At 40.7% G+C, this 24,062-nt stretch overlaps 1 protein-coding gene across 1 annotated transcript in view; it reads left to right on the top strand.

Annotated features, from left to right (window-relative positions):
- Positions 1 to 23,547, top strand: part of LOC149440410 (cytosolic phospholipase A2 zeta-like) — a 62,716-nt gene extending 39,169 nt beyond the window's left edge. Inside the window, exons 9-20 of the mRNA XM_089658686.1 lie at positions 2,160 to 2,273; positions 2,360 to 2,397; positions 5,201 to 5,339; positions 6,542 to 6,678; positions 7,410 to 7,632; positions 8,432 to 8,546; positions 9,150 to 9,287; positions 9,507 to 9,614; positions 10,758 to 10,949; positions 12,272 to 12,438; positions 15,220 to 15,406; positions 16,623 to 23,547. Of these exons, the coding sequence (XP_089514812.1) occupies positions 2,160 to 2,273; positions 2,360 to 2,397; positions 5,201 to 5,339; positions 6,542 to 6,678; positions 7,410 to 7,632; positions 8,432 to 8,546; positions 9,150 to 9,287; positions 9,507 to 9,614; positions 10,758 to 10,949; positions 12,272 to 12,438; positions 15,220 to 15,406; positions 16,623 to 16,831 (1,767 nt within the window). The 3' untranslated portion in view covers positions 16,832 to 23,547. The remainder of the gene's footprint in view (positions 1 to 2,159; positions 2,274 to 2,359; positions 2,398 to 5,200; positions 5,340 to 6,541; positions 6,679 to 7,409; positions 7,633 to 8,431; positions 8,547 to 9,149; positions 9,288 to 9,506; positions 9,615 to 10,757; positions 10,950 to 12,271; positions 12,439 to 15,219; positions 15,407 to 16,622) is intronic.
- Positions 23,548 to 24,062: the final 515 nt, after the last annotated feature.

Genomic DNA, 24,062 nt, shown 5'->3' with positions numbered 1-24,062 from the left:
CAGAAGGGCCAACTTGTCAATCAGGTGTCCTGGTGGGACAGGCAGCCCATTAAAGCCGTGGAAGGCACCAACAGGGGATGGAGAATGTGGGGAATGTATTTAGGCTTTATTCTTTATCCTGGACACTACTCTGTCCAGGGTTTTCCTTCCATGTTTCTCACATTATTCCCCCTGCACATTCCCCAGTGACACTGGGATCTTTAACCTGGTTCTGTCGGTCATTCATAAACTGCTTTTTGAACCTATCCAGGATATTTCCCTGTCTACATTCTTTCATGAGGTTGCCACTACCTCAGTAAGGCAGGTTTCTGAGTTGTCTGCCTCAATTTGTAAAGAACAAGGATAAGTGACAGATACCAGAGGGAGCTGTCACATGGTAGCAATCTGCCAAACCTATGCACTTTAGCCATTAAATTTCCTGCCCCGAAGCTGCACAAAACAAAGGGACAAGGAAGCTGGGGAAATCATTTACTTAATATGGTCACATGTCCTGTCCTGCTCCTAGATATCCTAAGAAAAGTTTCCTCCACTGGCTAGATGTGGTACATGGTCTTTGAGTCTATCCACTGACTACAACTTCCTTTAGAAAGATTGAGTCACTTTCCTTCATTCCTGAGGGTTCCCATAGGGGATAGCCTGCCAGTCATTCCACCATCTAGTCCTATCGATTAACCTATTACTTTTGGGCATATTCATGCTTTGTTTGCTGTGTTGCCAATTCCTTGGACTGTTATTGTCCCAGTGTCTCAGAACTGCTCCGTTCTGAGTCCCATAATAAATGACTAAGAAAGCAAGATTTATGATTTATGGTAAATTCCTTCCACTGCTATTACTGGCTGTCCACAATACTGGAGCATGCTCAGAGTAAGAGGGGTTGTAGTAGGCTGTCTTAAAGCAGAACTCCACCCAAAATGGGAAGATCCTCTTTAAGGACTCGTCCACCGATCCCTGTGAAGATTTAGCACCTTTGGGGAGTGGGTACCGCTTTTGACAGGTACCCGCTCCCACTTCTGCTCCATCCTCCTAGGTGGGCAGAAGCGGAAGTTCTCCTTAACAGGTCCCAGAAGATTGCGGGACCATTCACAATACGCAACACGCTGTCACAGCTGGGTGCCCACAGTTAAGATGCCAGCGACCGAAGACGACAGGTGAACCCAGCTGGGGTGAACACACCGCTGGATCGAGGGACAGGTGAGTGGCTATTTTTAACAGTCAGCAGCTACAGTTTTTGTAACTGCTAACTTTTTTTTCTCAGGAGACATGAACTCCACTTTAAGCTTTGTTTGCCAGAGTCTAATCTCCTTAGCAGTATTAAACCCAATAGCAAACGTTTTTATATTGCTTCTTAGCAATTCTTAAACATGATGGCTGCATTTTTTTTTTTCTTTTTTAGGTTTTCTTTCTTCTATTTTAATCTGGTGATCCAGCCAGAAAGTCTGTTTTTCAAAAGCTCCCCAGCAAAATGTATCAGTTTACACGGATGAAACAAGCCATTTACCAAAGGCAGGGATGGTTAAAATGATCATTTTATCTATTCATGTAAAACCTTAGTCGCAGTAAACAGTTTTTTTCTTTTTGGGACAGATATAAAGTTTGAGCTGCAGTTTGGCTCAATTAGTGTGTTTAAATCTGCTAATACATTTAACACTACCCTACCCCCTACTGACAATGTTAATGTCTGCTGTGTCCAGGGGCGGACTGACCATTTGGAAACTCTGGCACTACCCGGGGTCAGTAGGGGGCCCCATGAGATGCACCTGGTACCTTTTTCATAGGCTTTTTTGAGTTTGGGCAAGGACACAGGGGCCCCATGATCCCCTATTGCCCGGGGGCCCCATGAGTTGTCAGTCCGCCCCTGGCTGTGCCTCCTGTGCTCATTCATCCAGAAGTGTGTCTGACTAATGCAGGAGGTGTGTTACTGGCTGGATCACCAGGTGAAAACAGAGAGAAAAGGTCAAAGAAAAGAAAACTGATGCAGCCACTACATATAATGATTAATAAGCCGCAATATTTTACATTTTTGGTTTGGGGTTTAATATCGCTTTAAGGCAGCAGCATAACCCCAATGCTCAGAATTACTTCAACCTGGGTCCTTTAATAAACTCCAAAAAAAATGTTTGTCCAATAAGTCAACAATTTTTTTTTTTTTTTCTTTTTAGAATGATTTGGCACCAGAGCTGGACAAACAAACTCTATACTTGGGTAAAGGGTCTTTACCAATTTCAAGTCTTCCAGATGGAACAGAAATAAACGTCAATCTCCCTCTGTCTAAGGTAAGAATATCTCCAACATTTGGGAGCATATGAATAATCCCTTTTTGGCTGTAATACATACATATACTTCTCTTCTTATTTTCTAGGAACACATCATAAATATGAACATGAGGAAAGAGGAAAGGTTGGTTTTAAGAAAATGTTAATAATAATTAGTAGATGGTGGTCAAAGGTTTTCTAATATTCTGGCTACAGAACAAACTTAAATTGAATGCTACGCAGCAAGATGATTAACATTCCATATTTGTCCATCAGACAGCACATAGGTGCAAGGCATGCACTGATTTCTGATCATTACATGCCTTGCATTTCTGGCACAGTAGAGCATTTGCAGGGCATGCTGCGTAGTTTGCATTGTACTGTGTTGAACCACAGTTGAAGTAGTAATTGCTCTGTACATGCAGATTTGCATTGCTGCTACACCCAACACTCTTAAAGCTGCTATTAACTGTCCATTTTGCCAGACTTTATAGCTTTCTGCAAGCATGTTTACTTTAGGCTCAAAGAAGTTATTTAACCACTTTAACCTCTTGCCGTCCGCCTGCTGTTTATAAACGGCAGGGCGGTGGCAGTCCAGGGGCGGGTTGCCGTTCCTAAACGGCACCCGCCTTTTCTAGCTGTGCTGGCTCCCTGGGAGCGCGCACCACCGCGATCCGGTGTCCGCTGTGTCCTCCGGACACAGTGAAACACCGATCGTCGGACGGGACCTCTGTACGAGGTCCCGGTCATGTGATCACTGATTGGCGAATCAGTGATCACATGCAAAGTAGTAAGCAAGATGTCACTTGTGACATCATTGCTTACTACGTGTGAAATCTGTGAATGATCACAGAGGTCACATGGTACAAGGCTATTCACAACACCCTTGTACCATGTGACAAGCTGTGACCAATCACAGCTCACTCAGTATTTCTCAATGACTGCAAGAATGCAGACAGAGAGAAAGAAATGATTGCTTTTACATCCTATATGGGTGTAAAAGCAATCGGTGTAAAAAAAAAAAAAAAAAATCTTCATCACCCCTCACAAGTAGTACAGTGTCACCATGGTGACAGTGTATCTTTTTAGATGCTGTAACTTTTGCACATAATTGGGATTTTTTTTATCAATAATATGTGGCAGAATACATTTTGCCCTAAATTTTATGAAGAAATTTTATTTTTAAAAATTTTTATTGGATATATTTTATGGCAGAAAGTAAAAAAATATTGTCTTTTTTCATTTATAGCGCAAAATATAAAACCCAGAGTTGATCAAATACACAAAAAGAAAATTTAAAAAAAAAATTATATAAAAAATGTATGTACAGCATTGCACGACCGCGCAATTGTCAGTTAAAGGAACACAGCACCGTCAAGTGGTTAAAGTTATGTTAAAGGATGTTTTTTTTTTTTTTTTTGTGTTTTTTTTTTTTTAAATGACAAACATGTTATACTTACCTGCTCTGTGCAATAGTTTTGCACAGAGCAGCCCTGATCTTCCTTCTCTTGGGTCCCCTGCCAGCGCTCCTGTCCCCTCCCCCCTGCGGAGTGCCCCCATAGCAAGCCGATTTCTCTGGGGGCACTCATGGATGTTTGGCATTGAGCTGGCTCTGTATGTTCATAAGACACGAACGCATTTCAGTCCCGCCCCCTGCTCTCTCTTCACTTACTGTGATTGGCAGCAGTGGGAGCCAAAAGCTCCAGCTGCTGTTTCTCAACCAATAAGAAGAGAGCGACCAGGAGAGCTGCTGCTCATGCGAGAGGTATTTGTGAGGCTGTAGGGGGAGCAGCACACAAGGTTTTTTACCTTCGTGCATAGACTGCACGAAGGTGAAAATCTTTAGCCTTTACAATCATTTTAATGCAGTAAGACCTGTATCATAAGAGCCATCTGCTGCAATTGGAGTATAAAAAAATGTGATGTCCTTCTGCTTCCAGCAGCGAATAAGTAAAGCACACTTTCTAGCACTAGGGAAGTCCTCCTGATTAGCTGCAAGTATGTAATTCTCAAACATACAAATCCAAGCAGTAAAAGGTATTGCAGGCTCACCAGGGAGTGGGAGAAAGATGCATGCTACTGTAGAGATAGAACGATCCTAACCGCTCACCGTTCTATTTGTGTGCTGTAGTCTTGAAGGCAGCGTAGTTAAAGAGCGCTTTATTAACAAATTCAGCCTTCCATAAATGAGTAATGGTAAAAAGTGTAGCGCTATGATATCATAAAGTTAAATATACAACTGATGAGTAAATACCTAAAGTGCCCAGTGCATCTGAAATCCAAGGAATAATGAGTGAAATAATTAATACATATTCTGAAGTGGACTGGTGTGTGAAATAAACATTAAAAATGGTAAATAAATAATAAATGAATGTCCCAAAAAATTGTGCAAATAGTCCTTAGTGGTGGAGAATCTTATCCTGAAGTGAGGAATACAATTTTCCAATATTCCAATATCCCATATAAAGATGATTTGGTGACCTGCGGAAAGTGGTAAAAATGCACACTCACCAGATGCGCATTTTAAATGCTCAGTATAAGCAATATGTTGAAATCAGCCAGGGGTCCCCTTTAAGGTGGGATGGATGTGGAGCCTGGTATAGATATCTCTCCTCTGGATTCTGGGGCTTGTTATGGCCTGGTGTCACCCGGGATTCTGTAAAGTTAATAGCTCGGTGGCAGAGCCAGAAAGAAGGGTGCCCATAGTGTAGTAATATTTGGATAATTTATTGAGAAAGAAGCATGTCATCATCCATAGGAATAATATAGTTAGCACATATTGCTGCCATGAAACTGAGCAGCTGGAATCCAAAGATGGCTGCCTGACTTCCGTGATCCGGCGGCATGACATCACAGCGTGCGGCTCCTCCTCCGAGTGTATAACTGGAAATGTCATTATCATGCTATGATTCTCAACAGCATCATGTCTTGCTTTCTGTCTTTTTTAGCAGTCCTCAGAATCTTGATATCCGCCTTGGATTTGAACTTTCACACGGGGAGAGAGACTTTCTAGAGAAGAGGAAAAAGGTTGTTTCAAAGTCCTTTAAAGAAGTCCTGCAACTTGACAGAGTCCCTGGCTCCCATGAGGTAGGGTGTTATACTTAAGTACAGGGCTTTATTTTTTTCAGAAAATAGGTGCAGGAACTCGACCACGACCCACCAAAACCCCTCCATATCCCCCCCCCCACACAAACATGCACACACATCCTTCAAACTGCATCATACAGTGGGTGTGTTCAAATTTCACTAACAGTGGAAGGGTCTTAAAGGGGCATTAAACACCAGGAGTGCATTACATACCGAGTACAGAGTTGGGGGGGTTGCACACAGAACGCAGAGTTTAGGGGTGCCCTGCATACAAAGTGCAGAGTTCAAGGATGCGTCACACGCAGAGTTCAGCCTTCTTCCACAGCTGCTTACCTATTGCATCTCCCACCTACATCTCACTTTCCACCTCTTTCAGCTCTGACCTTTGCATGCACCCCCTTCCTCCCCCTCCACTGCCCCATCTTCTCCTCTCATGATTAAAATCTTCACCATCTTCCACATGCCTTACTTTTGTTGATTTATGAAGATGAAGTAGCCATCTGGCTCTAGTACCTCCCTGCACACTGTAGGTGGCTCCGCCTCTCTCACGTGCAGGGAGATCATGCAGTGGGGGGTGTCATCTGCATCTCTCTTGTACCCATCCTGCTCTGAGTGGGAGTCGCTCAAGAGTTCCGATCTATGGGAACCATTGGGAGACAAGTTGTCACTTGTAAACACAGAAGATGGACATCTGTGTTTACAAGTGATAGTGGTAAGCAGGGAGCAGAGGACCTGGGCTAGAGGTGGTGGAACTGAGTTCCACCAAGTTCCAACTGAAAGGAAGCTCTGCTTAAGTAACATATGTTTTTCTAAGCATGCCACACCCTTCTGAGCTAACATAGTCCCTCATTCTGTTCATGTTAGTACTGTATATATTGTACTGCTGTATACCACAAACATTCCCACAGATGCATTAGATTCAAAATTAACATTGAACACACTGAGTGTGCAGAACAAACAATTGAAAGGTTACAATACAAAATGCTTTGCTCATATGTCCATGCAGTTAGAAGTGGTCTTTATAATAGACCCATTCAAGACATTGTATCTGATATGTGCAATAAAAGACTAAATTTTGTCTTCCTGCCTAAATTCTACCATTAGTCTCTGCAAATATTTCCTTATATATGGGATTTATATACAGTATGGTAAGTATTGTATGATTTCCTGCACAGATTTTGAATGCGTATCTTGATTCCCAGGTTCCCGTAATTGCAGTCCTGGGTTCTGGAGGAGGAACACGAGCAATGACCTCATTCTATGGTAGTCTACTAGGCCTTCAAGACCTGAAGCTGCTGGACAGCATCACTTACCTATCTGGTGTGTCTGGATCAACTTGGTATGATCATTACATTTAAACTATCTAGATTCTGTGATTCTAGGACAATTGTCCTGTTATAGCAGCGGTTCTCAACCTGTGGGTCACGACCCTTTCACAGGGGTCGCCTAAGACCATCGGATAACACATATTTCCGATAGTCTTAAGAACCCAGACACCGCTCCTCTATTCGTCTCCAGGCGGGTCCGCCCACATGCAAATATTCCCACATACAAGTACCCGGTGTGATGACATCATTGCGCCAACCTCATCACATACACCCCGTACAAATACAGGTGTATTTGACAGGGTTGGTGCCATAATGTACTTATGTGGACCAGTCACACATGTAAAGAGCAACTACTGGTGTAGAAAGCAGCTGCTGTGTTAAAAGCAGCAGTATTGGAGGTAAAACGACACTTCATGAATTAAAATTACTGGGTAAATGTAAAATCATGTACTGTAAAAAAATCAACTACTGCAAAAAAAAAATATTTGTGGTTAATCACTATGCTTTAATTATGTTCAATTTGTAACAATGAAAATACATCCTGCATATCAGATATTTACATTACGATTCATAATAATAGCAAAATTACAGTCATGAAGTAGCAACGAAAATAATTTTATGGTTGGGGGTCACCACAACATGAGGAACTGTATTAAAGGGTTGCGGCATTAGGAAGGTTGAGAACCAATGTGTTATAATAATATGGTTCCTTAATGTATAATCACATTATTTGTCTCTCAAGGTGCATGTGCACACTTTATGAAGATCCTGATTGGTCACAGAAGGCTCTCCAGGGACTGGTTAGCAAGGCAAGAAGTTCTGTTACATCAACCAAATCTGGAGCGTTCTCAGCTGATCGACTCAAACATTGCACCAAAGAACTGGTAGCCATGGAGAAGGAAGGACACAAAGTCAACTTCACTGATTTGTGGGGTCTTGTCTTGGAATACTTTCTTCACCAGAAGGTTTGGAGCACAACACTCTCCTTTTACATTTGAAGAAGCTAGTATGATAACGGGACCTGTCTGTTAGGTGGTCATCATCCAATGATCAGCACTGTAGGTGTTAAGTCCCTACAGCCCTTGGCTGTTACTTGTTAGCAACTCACCACTTCTACAAATTATTGCTTGGTATTATTACTTAAACCAGACATCACCCTTCTACAGTTTTTTATTCAAGTTAAAGTGTACTTCAAGACCAAAAAATTTTGCAGTACATTTATTCAATGCATATACATTACCAATGCTTTTTCCCTAAAAAGACCCTGGAAGTACTGAAAAATACCTGTTGATTTTCCAAAAATGAATTTGTCTTTTATTACTGTTATGGGCTTAAATTTTCCAAAAATATTGTCAGCCCTTTCCCATCTTTAACTCCACAACATAGAGAGTTATTGTTTTGGAGTCCAAAAAGAGAATTAGGAGGGCAGATTGAATTTCTTGAGTTAACACAGGAAGAGTGAACAAAACACAAAACTGTTCTGAATTTTCGATAAAACCAACAGTTTTTTTGCAGTTATTGTTTCATAAAAAACACTTTCAGTGGTATATTCATCAGAATAAAAGGGAGTAAATAAGAACATTTTATTGTTTGGGACAACATACATTTTAAATATCTGGAACAGCTCTGATACATTTCCCTCGGTGCATCCATCCATGTATCTATCCTTATCAATGTAGCCTTTCCGTAATATATGCTAACCCAACACTAATCAGATTTTTACCTTCTGAATACTAATTTGGTTTATTATTTTCAATATTCTAGGATAATTCAGCCAGACTTTCAGACCAGCAAGTGTGTGTACAGAAGGGTCAGAATCCTTACCCTATCTATGCAGGAGTCAATGTTCGAGTGAATATCAGTGGAGGAGACTTTGCAGGTTAGGCATGGAAATGTGTTGAGTGACGTGACAACAGATCAGGCATTGCAGAGGGAGTATTTGCAGACGGTTGCACGTTTACTGCTCAGCTCACTAGTTGGGAAGTTGCCCTTTTCACACTCAAATGTTCCATCTCAGATCCAGAGGCTTGTACTCATGTTTGCTTCTGTACAGAACGGACAGTTATTTATTGGCACCAATTGGGTAGAATTATTTTTCTAACCCTACAAAATCAACAGTTGGAATCTGATTGGTTTCAGTGGACAGACATTACACATGTTCCCATACAGGAATTCAATAAAAGAGGGCATCCCTTTATTCTGGTTGATAGACTCTTTACTTTGTCTCTGCAGGAGTCACTGAAGATGCTTTACTAAAATATTAGGAATGTTCACGCAATATATTGCCTGAATATTCACTTCAATTATCCAGTTATGTACAGCTAGAATAAGTAAACGGGGATATTCTTTTCACATTATAGAATAATGTAAGTGAATCTTCACACATTTTAATTGAGTTTTCTCAAATCATTTAGTAAATTAGCCCAATGTTATAGTTGAATATTATGCCAACTTTTATATATTATTTTTTTTTTTTTTCCAGAATGGTGTGAATTTACACCATATGAAATTGGAATTCGTAAATATGGAGCCTTCATTCGCACTGAAGACTTTGGTAGTGAGTTCTTTATGGGACATCTTATTCACAGAAGGTCAGAACCCAAAATCTGTTACTTGCAAGGTAAGAAATGTAAATCTGCTGGATTCACCTAATGTGGTAGTATACAAATGATATGCCACCTAGCATCACTGCTTTTACTCCTTTTATCTGCTTTTGGATATATAGTAGTAACCACTACAATAAACACACACTACTTCAATAGGTTTTTCTTCTATGTCTTTTCCAAGTCATTCTAAAAATGCTTCTGATAGACTATTGATTGCTACTGTCTCTTCACAGGAGTCTGGGGCAGTGCCTTTGCTGCGAACCTGGATGAAATATGGGCTCACGCAGCTGGCACAGGTATCCTCTGGCTTAACTCTCTAACTGATGTCATCAAGGTGATAGGTAAGAGCATTAAAGCAAAATGCTGTAAATGCTTGCGGTTTATCCAAAGTTGTGAGCAAACTGCCCCAAGCTGGATTTAAAGATGATGCAGCACAGTGACTTTAAGCGTGTGACACATACATCATGATTAAGATATTCTTATTTGGAATATCAAGAAAGATGCCTTAAACATACAGCGCCAATGCCACAAAAACTCCAGGTTCAATATACCCGACAATACCTTTTACACGCCTCACTGGGCTTTTTTGTGTCATTGGCACAGTAAAGGCTTTTTACTGGCAACTTGACCATGCAGCTAATTTTTGTTCAAGTATCGTCGTATTCTGCTCTTTAAAAACAACCACACCATCTTTTTCCAGAGCAGCCTGTATTTCTCCTGAAGTTACCTGTGGGTTTTTCTTTGTATCCCAAGTAGTTCTTTTGGCAGTTGTGGCTGCAATCTTTCTTGGTCTACATGACTTTGACTTGGTATCAAGATATCCCTGAATTTCCCACTTCTTAATAGGTGATTGAACAGTACTGACTGGCATATTCAAGGCTTTGAATATATTAGTATATCCTTTTTCCATCTTTATAAAGTTCCATTATCTTGTTACGCAGGTCTTTTGACAGTTCTTTTCTGCTCTGCATGGCTAATTATCTAGCCTGCTCAGTGCATCTATGTGAGAGCTAACAAACTCATAGACTAGTTATACAGAGACACTAGTTGCATTTAAAAAGCCACAGATGTGTGAAATTAACCTTTAATTGCCTTTTTAACCCGTGTCTATCATCTTGTGTGTCTGTACCAAGGTCGAACATTCCAGGGTATATAAACGTTTGATCAGGGCCACTTAGCTGATTTCTGTTAACATTATGATTTAAAAAGGAGTAAGAAAAACTATGTGATAATAAATGGCTTCATATGATCACTAGCCTTAATAAAAAGACAGTTGCTTGGCATGATCAGTCATATTTTCAATATCAGAGCCAAAATTTAATTATTTCTGCCAGGATATGCAAACTTTTGAGCACAACTGTATGCATCATGATAAAGCTTTGCACCCGTAAGTTTTTATGCCACATCACAAATGCATGGAATTTTTTGTATCACATAAATAATGTAATTTGCTTCACCAGTCTAAAAAAAAAAATCTTTTTCAGATGATTGTCGGAAATTTCACTGGGACCCATCCAGGCTACAGACCCGTTTGGTAATGCCAGGTGGTATAGTATCCAATATCTTCCAGGACTTCTTTAAGTCCCGATTCACTGCAGGGGAACGATATAACTTCACCAGGGGCTTGTACCTCTACAAAGAATACAAAGGAGTACGAGAATTTCTGGCTTGGAAAGGTATTTCACTGTTGTGAATCTAAAATCGACAAATACAAGGAGGGTTGCTCATTCTTACCACATGAAACAAATAGCTACAGTATGTACCATTGTTTCTCAGACCTGTGAACATGTGAGGTTCCTCATAATATACATTGCTGGAAGGACTGGAGAACAGGTTTTAGAAAGAATTAGATCAACTAATTTAAAAGCTTGGAATGTGACTGAACCAAATGATTGCATGTACTGCTTCAGGCACTGCTGTCCCCAGTACCTACTGATCTTCAAACTCTTCAGCCACTTTACAGGTGTAAAGTTCAGTACATAGAGGGTTTATGAGTGCCATTAATATTAGCAAATTGAATAGTCAAAGATAGTGACATACTGTGTATATAGACACAGCTGTATATTTGTTAAATTATACCACTTGGCCTTTCACAGTCTGCTCGCTGTCTCTTGAATTTCAAGACAAAGGGCGATGCTGTCACAGCAGATGAACCAGGACTTTTCAGTAGCATTTTGCACTTGACAGATCATAAGTCAAAGGTTTTTAAGCCTCCATTCACATGCTTAAAGGTTCAGTAGCCTTTCATGGGTCAGGTCATAGGTGAAATATCTGGTCTCAGTTCTTGGAATGTATTTCACCTTTTGAAATAGAAGTCCAGTTAAATACTAAGCTTAAACCCCTTAAACATATCTCCATTCTAAGCCCCATACTAACTACCCTGTAAAGGAAAGATGTCTATACTTACCTATTTTGAAGCAGCCGGCTTTAGTGAAGAAAAGAGATCGCCAAAAATGGCTGCAATGCCTCTGGAGTGAAATCGCCCATAGACTTACTATGGGGTATCCATCGTTGGCTGTCCCTCCTCTACACTGAAGCTGGCGCTGGGAACCAATCATGTGAGCAACCCGCAAACCACTCAGAATAGGCAAGTATAGACATCTTTCCTGCAGGATATTTAGAATAGGGCTTAGAGTGGCATTGGGAGCAGGTTTAAGCTTGACTTGACTTCTACTGTAACGATTGTATATTCTTGGTGGGGCCACTATAAGGTTTGAGGACATAAAAGCACATTTAAGCAGTGTTGAGTACTAGAAGTGGGCATAGTTACTATTTTATTTAGATAAGAGACTTTGTATTGATGTCCTCTTAAACTTACTTACTACCTGGTGCACTTAATGGTATGCCTATGCTTTCTATGTACAGTGTTTATATTACATGTATCAAACATATTCATTTAATGAAATATCATTTAAAGCGTATGCTTTGAATTCAAGTGTAGTCTTTTTTTTTTTTTTTTTTTTTTTATATGTTTTACTATGTACTGTCCCTCTTCCAGGGAATCATTTGGATGCTTTTCCCAATCAACTAACTCCTATGGAAGAGAATTTGTACCTTGTGGATGGAGGATTTTCCATCAACTCTCCTTTTCCATTAGTCTTACAGCCTGAGAGGGATGTTGATATCATATTGTCATTTAACTACTCATGGCAGGCTCCATTTGAGGTGAGTTAGTTCTCTTTCATACGGCGCCCATTGAGGCGACAAGAAAAAGTTTGACCAAAACCTGGCCGCCTACCCGAACTTTAACATTGGAGCCTGAAGGGGGTTTACACAAGCAAAACATTGCAGTTGGATCATTTTTAACTCCGGCTGCAGAGTTTGATCTGCAGCCGGAGTTAAAAATAGGCGGCACACCCTGTCAAACTAGCCCATTAGGATCAATAGGGCCACAAAGCAACTGCGAGCCATTCACTTGGACTGCAGTTAAGGTGTGGCCCCACAATCTCAATGTAAAATTGCTCTTCAGCAAGAAAAAAAGTACAAAAGAAAAAAGTGAGGAATGGTAGTAGTGCCTCTTGAATGCCTGTCAACTGCTGCTATACCGCCATTTTCGAAAAATGATCGCCCATCGGATGGAACCCTTAGTGACAAGGATTTTGTTCTGCTTATTAATCATAGTGGAGGCAGGAATTCTTTGATTGTCTCTTACTAATTTGTGTGAACTTACAGCAATAAATGCATTCTAAACAACATAAATATATACTCTTTTCCTGTGGTCAGTATACCTTGTGATAAACATGTCTTTCTAGAAGATATAATCATGCAATATTTTAAGACGTAAATGAAACAACTGCCTTAGCTGAATATTACTTTTGAAAATCTGCTGCTGCTGCCAGACTCATCCACCTTACTAACCGTTCTGTATCTTCCACACTTCTCTGCCAATCCCTCCACTGGCTTCCCATTGCCAAACGAATAAAATTCAAAACATTAACAATAACCTATAAAGCCATTTATAACTCTGCCCCAAATTACATCACCAATCTTGTCTTCAAATATCACCCAAACCGTCCTCTCCGCTCCTCCTGCTCTCTAGCTCCCTTGTCTCCTCCTCCCATCGTCATCTCCAGGACTTCTCCAGAGCCTCCCCGTCCTCTGGAACTCTCTACCCCAATCTATCACCTACTCTGCCCACTTTTAGGCGATCTCTGAAAACCTCTCTCTTCAGGGAAGCATATCCTGCCTTTAGCTAATAATGGAATCTTCTATTCCTCCTACCAGTCCATCCCCCACAGTTATTACCTTTTGTACCACCAGCCCCTTCCGCTTAGATTGTAAGCTCCAAGGAGCAGGGCCCTCTTGTATTGAACTGTATTGTTTCCCTTTATATCATAACGCACTGAGCAAACTGTTGGCGCTATATAAAGCCTGTATAATAATACAGTATTCTGATCAAAGAGCCAAAATATTTTTAAATATCATGAGTCATTTTCTGAGAATGCATATTAGGAGGACTTGTGACTTTGCCTGCTGCATGTTTGCAACAGATCACTGGCTAAAAAAGTACTGAAGTCAGATACAGTAAGGCAGACATATAGCACTTTAGAAGGGGTTAGTTATGACATAAGTTTCTCTGAGGATGTACTTCTTTTACAGCATGTCTCTCGCTGTGTTTAAAAGAAAAATAACCAAGAAAAACAAATTACACAAATCAAGCCTGCAAATAAAAGCATGAATACCTACCTGTCCTGCCAACCACATTGCTGACCTCTGGTAACATTTAGGGGGGGGGGGGGAAACCCCTTAAAAGACCCTTTAACAGCTGACAAATTTCCGGGTATGTTCAATGCACTCTGTAGATCTTTCCAAGGGCCCCTGTGTCCTATAGTGACATAAAAGCTGCTGCAAGGAACCATTTTTTTGTCACCAGGATAAACATGTTTAGTGGAAGGTTTCCACTTTATTTTTGTTCTGGTGACAACTTGAAAAGTTGGAAATCCAATATTTAAAGTTGCCATCAGAACAAGAATAAAGTGAAAACCTTCCACTGAAGCCATTTGTCCTGGTGACAACTGTCACTTTCGAGAGATGTCCTCTCACTTCTTATGTCTACAGGACAAGTGAAAGGAAATCTCTTGAAAGGAGCAAACATGGCAAAAGAAAAGCTGGCAGGAATTTTAACCATTCCCTTATCTAAATGAAAATAAACATGTATGCGTCAGCCTAACTTGTTTTTTTTTTTTTTTTTTTTGTTAAGATGTGCCTAAGGGGCAGTACTTACACTGAATGTAATTTAGTCCATTGTGCTGGTGCCAGCAACCATAGTTGAAATCTGAATTCCTCATACCCTGAAGGTGTAATTTTTTTGGTGCTGGATTAGTACATGTGCTCATCAAGAGTACTAGCTATGTCCACTCTTACTGCCCCCTCCTCTATTCATAGAAGCTGTACTATAGATTCCATCAATAAAAAGCACTTTATGAATGGAGGAGGTGGTTCTTTCATTCATCTGCCTGTCCTTTATTATTATACAAGATTTATATAGCGCCAACAGTTTTCTCAGCGCTTTACAATATTACGGGAGACAATACAGCAACAATACAGTTCAATACAAGAGGGTTAGGAGGGCCCTGCTCCTTGGAGCTTACAATCTAAGAAGTCCTTCATTTATGAAACACTTTTCATTCATGGGAGCTATAGTACATCTTCTATAAATGGAGGGGTTGAAAAGGTAGGTATATCCTGCACTCTTGCTAAATGCCTTTGCTTGTATTACCACCACAGCACCAAAAAAATATATGGCTGCAATGAATTTCAGATTTCAACTAGGGCAGCTGTCACCAGCACAAGGAATACTTCATATTAAATGTGAGTCCCGTCCCATGCGCTATTGTTTTTTCATTAAAATGTTAAGTGTTACACTTTAAATGTGCAATAAAACTAGGAGTGCAGTTACAGGTTTTCACCATGCATTTTAGTACAGTTGTATTATTTGTATTCCAGGTGCTGCATCTCACCAAAAAATACTGCAGGGAGAGAGGCATTGCATTTCCCTCTATTACTGTGAGTGAGCAAGACAAGCAACAGCCAAAGGAATGCTATGTCTTCATGGACAATGATAATCCGCAGTCTCCCATAGTAATTCACTTTCCATTGGTGAATGACACGTTCCGCACATATAAAGAACCGGGTAAGTGATCAGAGCTGGTATCACTTGTCTTAGCTGCTTTGTAAAAATGCAAAAATGGTGTAAATACTGTATTTTTTAATAAATATGAAGAAAAATGGTGCTCAGTATGAAATACAAAACACATAAACATACAAGCAAATAATAGATTATAACTACCCCTTAGCAAGGGTATGCTACTCCCAAGCCCTGAATCAGGCTACCCTCAGGGAATATTGCCAGCATGGGCTCATCCTATGCCCTACAGACTGCACAAATCCAAAGTAAATGGTTTTAGAAGGAAGTATTATTTAAAATTAGTTTTAGACTATTGCAGGTTTTCTCAACCAGTGTTTCATCTGGCTTCCCCATGTTGTTGCCATCATGGGACACAGTTTGCCCTGGAATGACACTGAGTTGGGCGGGCCAACTGCCAGCAGCATAACAGTCAATGACATTTCAGGGGTTGGGATGCACAGCGTCACTCATTGCTAGAATGATGGCGACCAGCTTACCCGCATCATGGCCTTGCATGACTCTGATCTGTCTGCTCCACCTCCTGCCCTCTAATGTACTGCTGGAACAGAAAAGTAGAGCTCTGATGTAAAGAGGTAACTGTGTAATTGGGGGGCATGTGATAGGGGGACTGTGTGATTTGGGTTTTCTGTGATGGGGGTGACTTGAGGGGCTTTGTGATGGAGGAACTCATGCATAAGTCAACTCTGAAGTAAAGGGGTGTTTCTGATGTGATAGACTCATTTTATAGGTGGACTTTGATGTGATAGTCCCCCTTTCAAGCCTTTAATGTAAATGGGGACTTTGACATAATAGGGGATCTCGGATATGATGGGGGGCTTTGATGTGATGGGGGGGCCTTCTGATGTGAAATTAAAGTGGTTGTGTTCATTGTCCCAGGCTTCCCATTGCTAACTAACATTTATGGTTTTTACATTTTAGACTAGGGTACCTTGAAATTTTGCATTCTTTTAAAGGGTGTCACAAATGAAAAAAGGTTTGAGAAACGCTGGACTATTGTATGGTGCTTGTGGTAGACTCTTGTGATAGCGACAATGTAGAAGTATAAAGAATATTCTGCTTTACCACGTTAAATAGATTTTTACCTACATTTAATTAAAATTTGTTCAGTGCCACACAGTGTGTGATCCCAGTTCTAATGACTGTGGAGACCTTTTTTACATTTCTGTCTATTAAATATAATTTCTCGTTTCCTTTATTACAGGCACACTCCGAGGAACAGATAGTGAGATTGCCTATGGAAACTTCATACTATCAGGGAAAGATTCTCCATACCGGACGAAAAACTTTACCTATGATCCTAATGACTTTGACCGGTTGGTAGAGGTGAATAGGTACAATGTAGTAAATAACAAAGAACAGATCATGAAGGCACTCAAAGCTGCGCTGGACCGCAGGAAGCACAAAATGTGACACATGGAAAAATAGTTTGATTATGATTTGAAAACAGACAATATATATGGTTAAAGCTGAACTTCAGTCAACACTTTATTTTCCCATGCAGTGGGGCTGTGCCCACACTGCATGGCTTAGGTGCTTGTTTTGTCCTGGGGCTCAGGGAAAAGCTGTACTTACCCATTATAGACACAACTCTAGTCCCTGCTTGCAAGGGTGGCTCCATAGGATGCTCCAAGTGAAAGGAGCCAACCTGGAACTCTGGGACAGTGATCATGGCACCACCTTAAACAGAAACATATGCAAGGTTAAATAGATGAGGAAGCTGCATACTCAGTATGGCCTGGTTCACAGTAATGTGATGCGATTTTGATCCAATTTCCAATACAATTTTTTTGTGAAGCTGCAGTGCGACTTGGTGCATTTTGACGCATATTTATGTGTTTACTACTGTGACTCATACCTGAGTTTTTGGTTGCTAACCACTTGCTCTCCAGAGGATTTACCCCCCTTCCTGAGCAGGCCATTTTTTGTGTAATGTTACTTTGACAATTGCGCAGTCATGCAACGCTGCACCCGAATGAAATTTATGTCCTTATTTCCCACTAATTTAGCCTTCTTTTGGTGGTATTTGATCACTTGTGTGGTTATTTTTTGCACTAAAAGATGATTTCTAACAACAACTGTCAGAGAGTTATCTTTTAAATGAGCCTTAAGTAATGTTGGCAGCAGACAGCCCAGACCAGCAACCTAGAGCCTAACCATCTGATAGGATGCAGGCACTGTTTGGCTGCAAATTTTTCCACCATCCGGGAATTTTTTTTAACCCTTTAACTTCCACCGGTGTATGTCACATGTCGGCAGCAGGAGGGTTTGCTCGCACTGTAGCAGCTGGAAATGTGTGTAAATATCACAAGCCAGATGGATCACTTCCACAGATCCCCTGCACCCCCTTGCCATGTTTCCCAGGGTCTGCCATCCCACATCTGGGTCTAGGACTTCCATGGGAGGTGTTGCAGAGTATAGGGGAAGTAGATCAGTAAATGGACATTTGCTGATCTCCCCAAGCCAGTGGGAACCTGGAAGTGATGAGGATTTTGTCATTTCAGGTATTTACCATCACTGACCTTGGCCGCTAAGACCAGATGATAATAGAGCACGATCTGTATTAGCTTCAGTGGAGTGCAGGGAGACATCTAAGAGACCCCTGATGTCTCATTAAGGAGAACCTGTCACTCTAAATATGCCATCAGCGGCTATTGGTCCCTTATGTGATAGCAATACAGTTAAGTAAAAATAAGTGCAAAACATAAAATGCACACCCAAGTACTGAAAACTCGCCCTCCTAGAAAAAATGTTGAAATATCTTTCAGAATTGATGGTGCCTTTCCAGATGTGCACTAATGCTTCCCCATACTCTCAGAGATGCAGGCTATTGAACGGAATGCTGATAACAAGCTAGAACATTCCTGCCCTCTTTAGTCCAAAGGATGCAGTGCCTATGGTTGCCAAAAAGAATGTCAAAATTTGATTCATCTGCCCACAGAATAGTTTTCCACTTTACAAGCACATAGCCAGTCTGTGAGAGCCAGAATTATTGTTAGTTGGTAGGGGATCAAATAATACTTATTTTACTCACTGAACAGCAACTCAATTTAAAACATTTGTATCATGATTTTCTGGATTTTTGGTTAATCTGTCTCTATCATTTAATATACACCTATGATAAAAAATATAAACCCTTCATTTCGTTGTAAGTGGGCAAACTTACAAAATCTGCAAGGGATCAAATAATTATTTTCCACACTGTAGTTGTTAGTAGAGCTGAAAAATATTGTACAATCAGAGTGTAATGTGTATGATAAGCTTTAGCTTAACCCACCCTACATCATAGGAAGACACATCTGAACAATCCATTATATTTGTATCCAATCAGGCAGACCCTTACACAAAGTGTTAATGGTAGATCTACAGGAGATTGTACAATCAAATTCATAAAACAGTAAAAGGAGATGATCATAGCAGTGGCTGTTGATTTGCACATCAGAGGTTGTGTGCCTAGAGCAGCCTCTCCCAGGTGTTTTAACATGGAGGAATGGGTTGAAATAACTTTCTGGTCTCAAGGAATCATTGGTAACAATGACTGTCTACAACTTCCTGTATGTAATTCTGACGGTCAGTGGGAGGCATTTTCCTTGTATTTGTTGTCAATGGGAACAATCCCCTTACATACACAGTAACTAAAATGATTATTGGTGTCAATGAGAATTTATCTAAGAAGGTGAAACTGCTCCCTGCTCAAGAAACCCATAGCAACCTCTAGAGGAGCCCTGTTTTAGAAAACCTGTCTAGAGGCTTTAGCAAGTGAATCTATCCTTCCAGGCAGCCTTATTTTCTATTTGCCCACTTAAATGAGACAGGGCTCATTCCTTAGGCATGCTAATACTCTTAGGCTACGTTCACACTTGAAGGTTGTGTCCCCTGTAGCAAACCACCTGTCATACAGAAAATGACATGTGCTACTTTTCAGGCAGATTTGAGAGTTTTTGTCCCCATGGGCTTGAATGGAAAGCACCTGAACAGCAAGAATTGAGCATTTTTTGATGGCTTTTATTTTCAGCACAAACAGCAGCTCCCTTCCCCTTTTCAAGCATTACTCCACACCTTATAAACACATCTTTTGATCAAAAAGGAGGAAAGCCTGCTTCTGGAAGCTGAGACATTTATTGCTCCTATTCATGGCCACTCCTGGATCTATGATCCCAGGGAACCTTCTTATAAGAGCCAGGCAAAAACCACCAGCGCCACAGAGGAAATGGGACAAAACTTGCTGCTCCAGTGGAACAGCTAAACTGCTCCCCAGACCAAAAGGAGAAAGGTACAGAACATCTGTGTACATCAGCCATGTTCTTGATTCTGGTTTTCCTGTTGTATGTGCCTAGGACACATCTACACGGGTTTCTATTTGCCACAACAAAAATGCCTATATTTGCAAATCTGCAAAAAAAAAAAACACGTTCAAAACCACTCAGCTCAGTGTAAATATAGTCTCAGCTACCAGGGCTTCACTTGTCCTTGCCCTGATTTTCTAGTCTCTCTTCAGGGAGAACCTTCCCTTCATAGCCAGACTATTCCTGAAGAATCCTGTTCAGACAGCCTGCTTACCTATATATGTTTTATTAGCTGGCATCAGGTTCCCAGATGCAGTTTTCGGTAAATCTGCTTCTCCCTATAGTGAGAAGTCTAGGACATAGCTACTCTTTTTTTTTTTTTCCCCCATTTTGTTTTCTTCCTTAGTTCTCCAAAATTCACACGGTTAGTGGTTTTGTCTTCACATTTCCTCCAACGCTCATGTGTCATCTACCCTCCTTATGTCTTATTCATTCATCCTTTCTCTATATAGTATTCTCCCATTCCTTCAAGCTTTTGTAGGTTATGAACCATTTCATGTTCTGGATTTTCTACACTGCTTTACTTTTCTATCTCAGCTGTTCTTTCCACTGCATCTCAGCCATCCTTCTCATATCTAGACTTGGTTCTCAATGCTGTGACCCCAAACTTGTGCAGCTTTAAGGCAGGCAATAGACGGGTCATTTATCGAACAAATTTTTGGCCGATAAACAAAAAAAAAAAATCGGTTGTTGCTGACAGCGATGCTGCCACCACTGTCCACGAAAAATGGCTTGTTGTGGATTTTCAAAGATGACTGATAAAAATAAAGATCTGCAAAAAACGGTCGACGGGCTGGCCCCACTAACGGCGTGATTATCGGCAGATTTTTCGTGTGGACGAAAATTCGGCCGATAAACGACCAGTCTATGGCCTGCATAATTGAGACTTGATAGGACTTCAATTAGACTTTGGCAAATCACAACAATAGAGTATGAACTTGCAAAACCCTCTACGTTGCAGCTAAAAGGCACAAAGGTCAACCAAACCACTGACTTTTATGATTTTAACATTGCAGTCTATGGCACTCATGTCACAAGCAAGATGCAGAAAAGTAGTGCAGGAACAATGTTTTTGTCAATGCGACTTAAGTTGCAGTAATTAAGACAGCACTCATTAAAAATGAACATGTTTTAACTTATGTGACTTTGTGCCAGAAGTGCGAACAAGGGTTCAGGCACACTGGGGGAGATTTACTAAAGCTGGTTCACTCAGAATATCATGCACCTGTGCATGGTAGCCAAACAGCTTCCAACCTCGGCTTGTTCAATTAGGCTTTAGCAATTAAATATGGAAGCTGATTGGTTTCCATGCAGAAGTGCATGAAATTCCAAGTGAACCAGCTTTAGTAAATAAACCCCACTGATTTATTGTAGGACATACAGAAATACATTGTTGCTCTGTGTCTCCTGCCAATATACATAATCAAGAATTAATACATCAGACCTTAAAACAGTATATAACCCAAAAACAAACATGTATTATATTGCAGCTTACCAATTCTTACATATGTTGGCTGTATCAGTTACCTTTTTTAGGTGGCCATCTATTTTTATCTGGTAAATCTAGCCAGCAAGTCTGTTTTTCAAAAAGAAAGCTCTTGCAGTTAGTTATGAGACAGACCATTTAATACTGACAGGGATGATTAAAATGATCAGCTTTTATGCAAAACCTTTACCCCAAAAAGGAAAAACTGTTTGCTGTAACTGATTATGAAGTATTAGGTGGAGTTCAGCTTAAATGTTGTTGCTATACTTAAATCTGCTAGTACTTCTAACACTCCCATCCCCCCACACTGACAATGCTGCTGTCCAAATATCCAGAGTGGTATCTATATGCAGGAGGTGTGTTACAGGCAAGAGCACTAGGGGATAATTAGGGGATGAATACAGCCACTATATCTACCGATTGGTTTTGTGTTTAAAGAATAAGTTCACCTTTTGTATACATTTTTTTTGCAAAGTCTATAATAAATGCACATTGTTTTGCAGCTAAACAAAAAAAATAAATCTGCATTTATTTATTTATTTTTTACATTGTAGCCTTCAAAAGCATTGCACCCACAAATCAACAGAGCACAGGCGCAATGCCTGGAGCCTGCAGACTCAGTAAGAGGTCTGTCTGTACCTCCGATAAGGGCAAGCAGTTACTGAATGGCAAGAATCATCAAATGAAATACGAAAGCACTCGCAGTTTATTGAATACTATCAGCTGCAATGTCTTGCGGTATGTGTGGTCTAATTCATTCTTAGGAAACTGAATGAATGATGTGGCCATGTGGGTGGAGCCCCACACAGCTGCAGTCTTTAAATTTTGACAGCAGATGTGGATCCCCCACCCACTGTAACAAAGCAGGGAGTGCCGGCAGCAGGAGGTGGCTGCATAGGAGCATGTTACATCCTACATATAGATGTAACATTTACGTGCTCCTAAAAGGTGGATTTAGCCTTTAGTACGGCTTTACTGAGCCATGGGTGCTTGGAGAATCCTTGCTCACACTGCCATGTGTGATGGATTCCTGATCCCACACCAAACACAGTGGTTTCATCCGCTGGCTCTTGGTCACTAGTGTGTTCTGTATTGTCATAGGGGCCAGTGAAAGAACCACAGCACGTGGTAAAGAGAGGAGATTAGGAATTTAACATCCACAGCACAGGATTCTCAGGGTACTTTAGGTTTAAAAAGACAAAAAATACAAGGGATAGTCTTTGCAAGACATCAGTTTTCTTCCCCCAATCTTAAATTTCATGACAAACACTTGCAGAAATTAAAAAGTATGCAATCCCCACTGACCTTTACTGCTTTTGAACATATGCAGTAAGTTTCCATGTTCTCTTGTCCAAAAGCTTCATCTCTACGATCTACAGCTGCCTTGAGGAAGGCAACTTCTAACATCCTTCAGCTTATGTCTATGCGAGTGGGAACATGGAAACTCTTTAGAAGTTGTGTCAATGGTCCCAGTAGGGTCCAAAATCACTTACCAAGTTCATTGAAGTAAATTATGTTTTTATTTTGCTGGTACCTCGAGTGGCTGGGTTCAAGTAGGGTGTCTTGAATCTCTGTTTTAGGGGCTGCAGACTAGCAAGTACATTAGCTCATATATGGTAGGAGTGTCCCATAATTAATCATTTCTGGATTACAGTCTATCACTTAATATATACTGTATTGGGCTATAGTAACCCTGTGAGTCCATACAAAGCCCAACTCAACCTCAAACTAACAGGATGTGCTGTTAACTCTAAACTTTAGAGTTACATCCTTAAATTTCATGACAGCCAAACAAATCCTGGGCAAAGCCTGGTGCTCCAGCAATCCAAACAGTCTTACAAGGGGGAAAAAAAAATTGAGTGGAAAACTTGTGGCTGCACTTGAGAAGGCTCAGCCTTTAGAAAGGTTTTGGTCCTCTTGTGTTACTCACCATTTCCCTGCAGACTTTGATAATTCTTTACAGACCATCCAACTAGTTTGGAAGGATATGGTTATGAGAGTGATGGTGCCGAAACAGGTCTTGCTTCTCATCTGCCCCCTCCTTATTGCCTTTTTAGGAATCATCTCTCTTCGCTTATGCCCAGTAATTAGGCCTGATTGTACACAGAGGTTTAGATGAAGGATTCTAGCGTCTGATCTCAAGTTTAGCTGTACTGCATTAGTTGTGGCCTAGGGATGGATCTTCTTTATATTTTGCACTGAGCTTTATACCTTTGATTTAGTGTGCTTACATGTATTACTGTTGGAAATCTTTAATAAAAAATACTTAAAAAAAAAACAAAAAAAAAAAAACAGCAGGTCAGTTCTCATCTGCACACTTCTAATTCAGGGTTAGCAAAACAGCCAGAAAACTAGGACAATTCTTAAAAGGGCAGCCTCCAAGTTTTTCCCTTGTGACAGGATTCTTTTGCAGTGCTTCTAAAGTCAAAATATTTTTCACCTTACCATGTGTTCTGCATTGAAAAAGGGAAACACAAAAAACTCCCAGCTACCCATCCTACCAACCCCCATCCCTAAAACACTTCCATGACTGCTCCAGCATCACTCCTCTCACATCTGGGTCTCACAGGAGACACTGACAGCTGTCAAACTCCTGTGAGGAGAGAGAGCAGGGCATGGTTTACCAGTGCTGTGTGTCTCTTTGGACACACTTCACAGATCGTAAGTACGCACACACGGATGCCTCCACAGCACCTGACTTCTAAGGAGGAGTGGACAGCGCCAGTGGGGGACTGCCAGAGAGGAGGCAAGGGACCACTCTGTGCAATAATCGCTACACAGAGCAGGTAAGTAGAATATTGATTTTAGATTT

This window comes from Staurois parvus, unplaced genomic scaffold (assembly GCF_062004578.1).
Source record: "Staurois parvus isolate SC_StPar_1 unplaced genomic scaffold, SC_StPar_1.0 ptg001089l, whole genome shotgun sequence".
NCBI classification, from domain to species: Eukaryota; Metazoa; Chordata; class Amphibia; order Anura; family Ranidae; genus Staurois; species Staurois parvus.
This window is presented reverse-complemented; position numbering and strand designations above follow the sequence as displayed.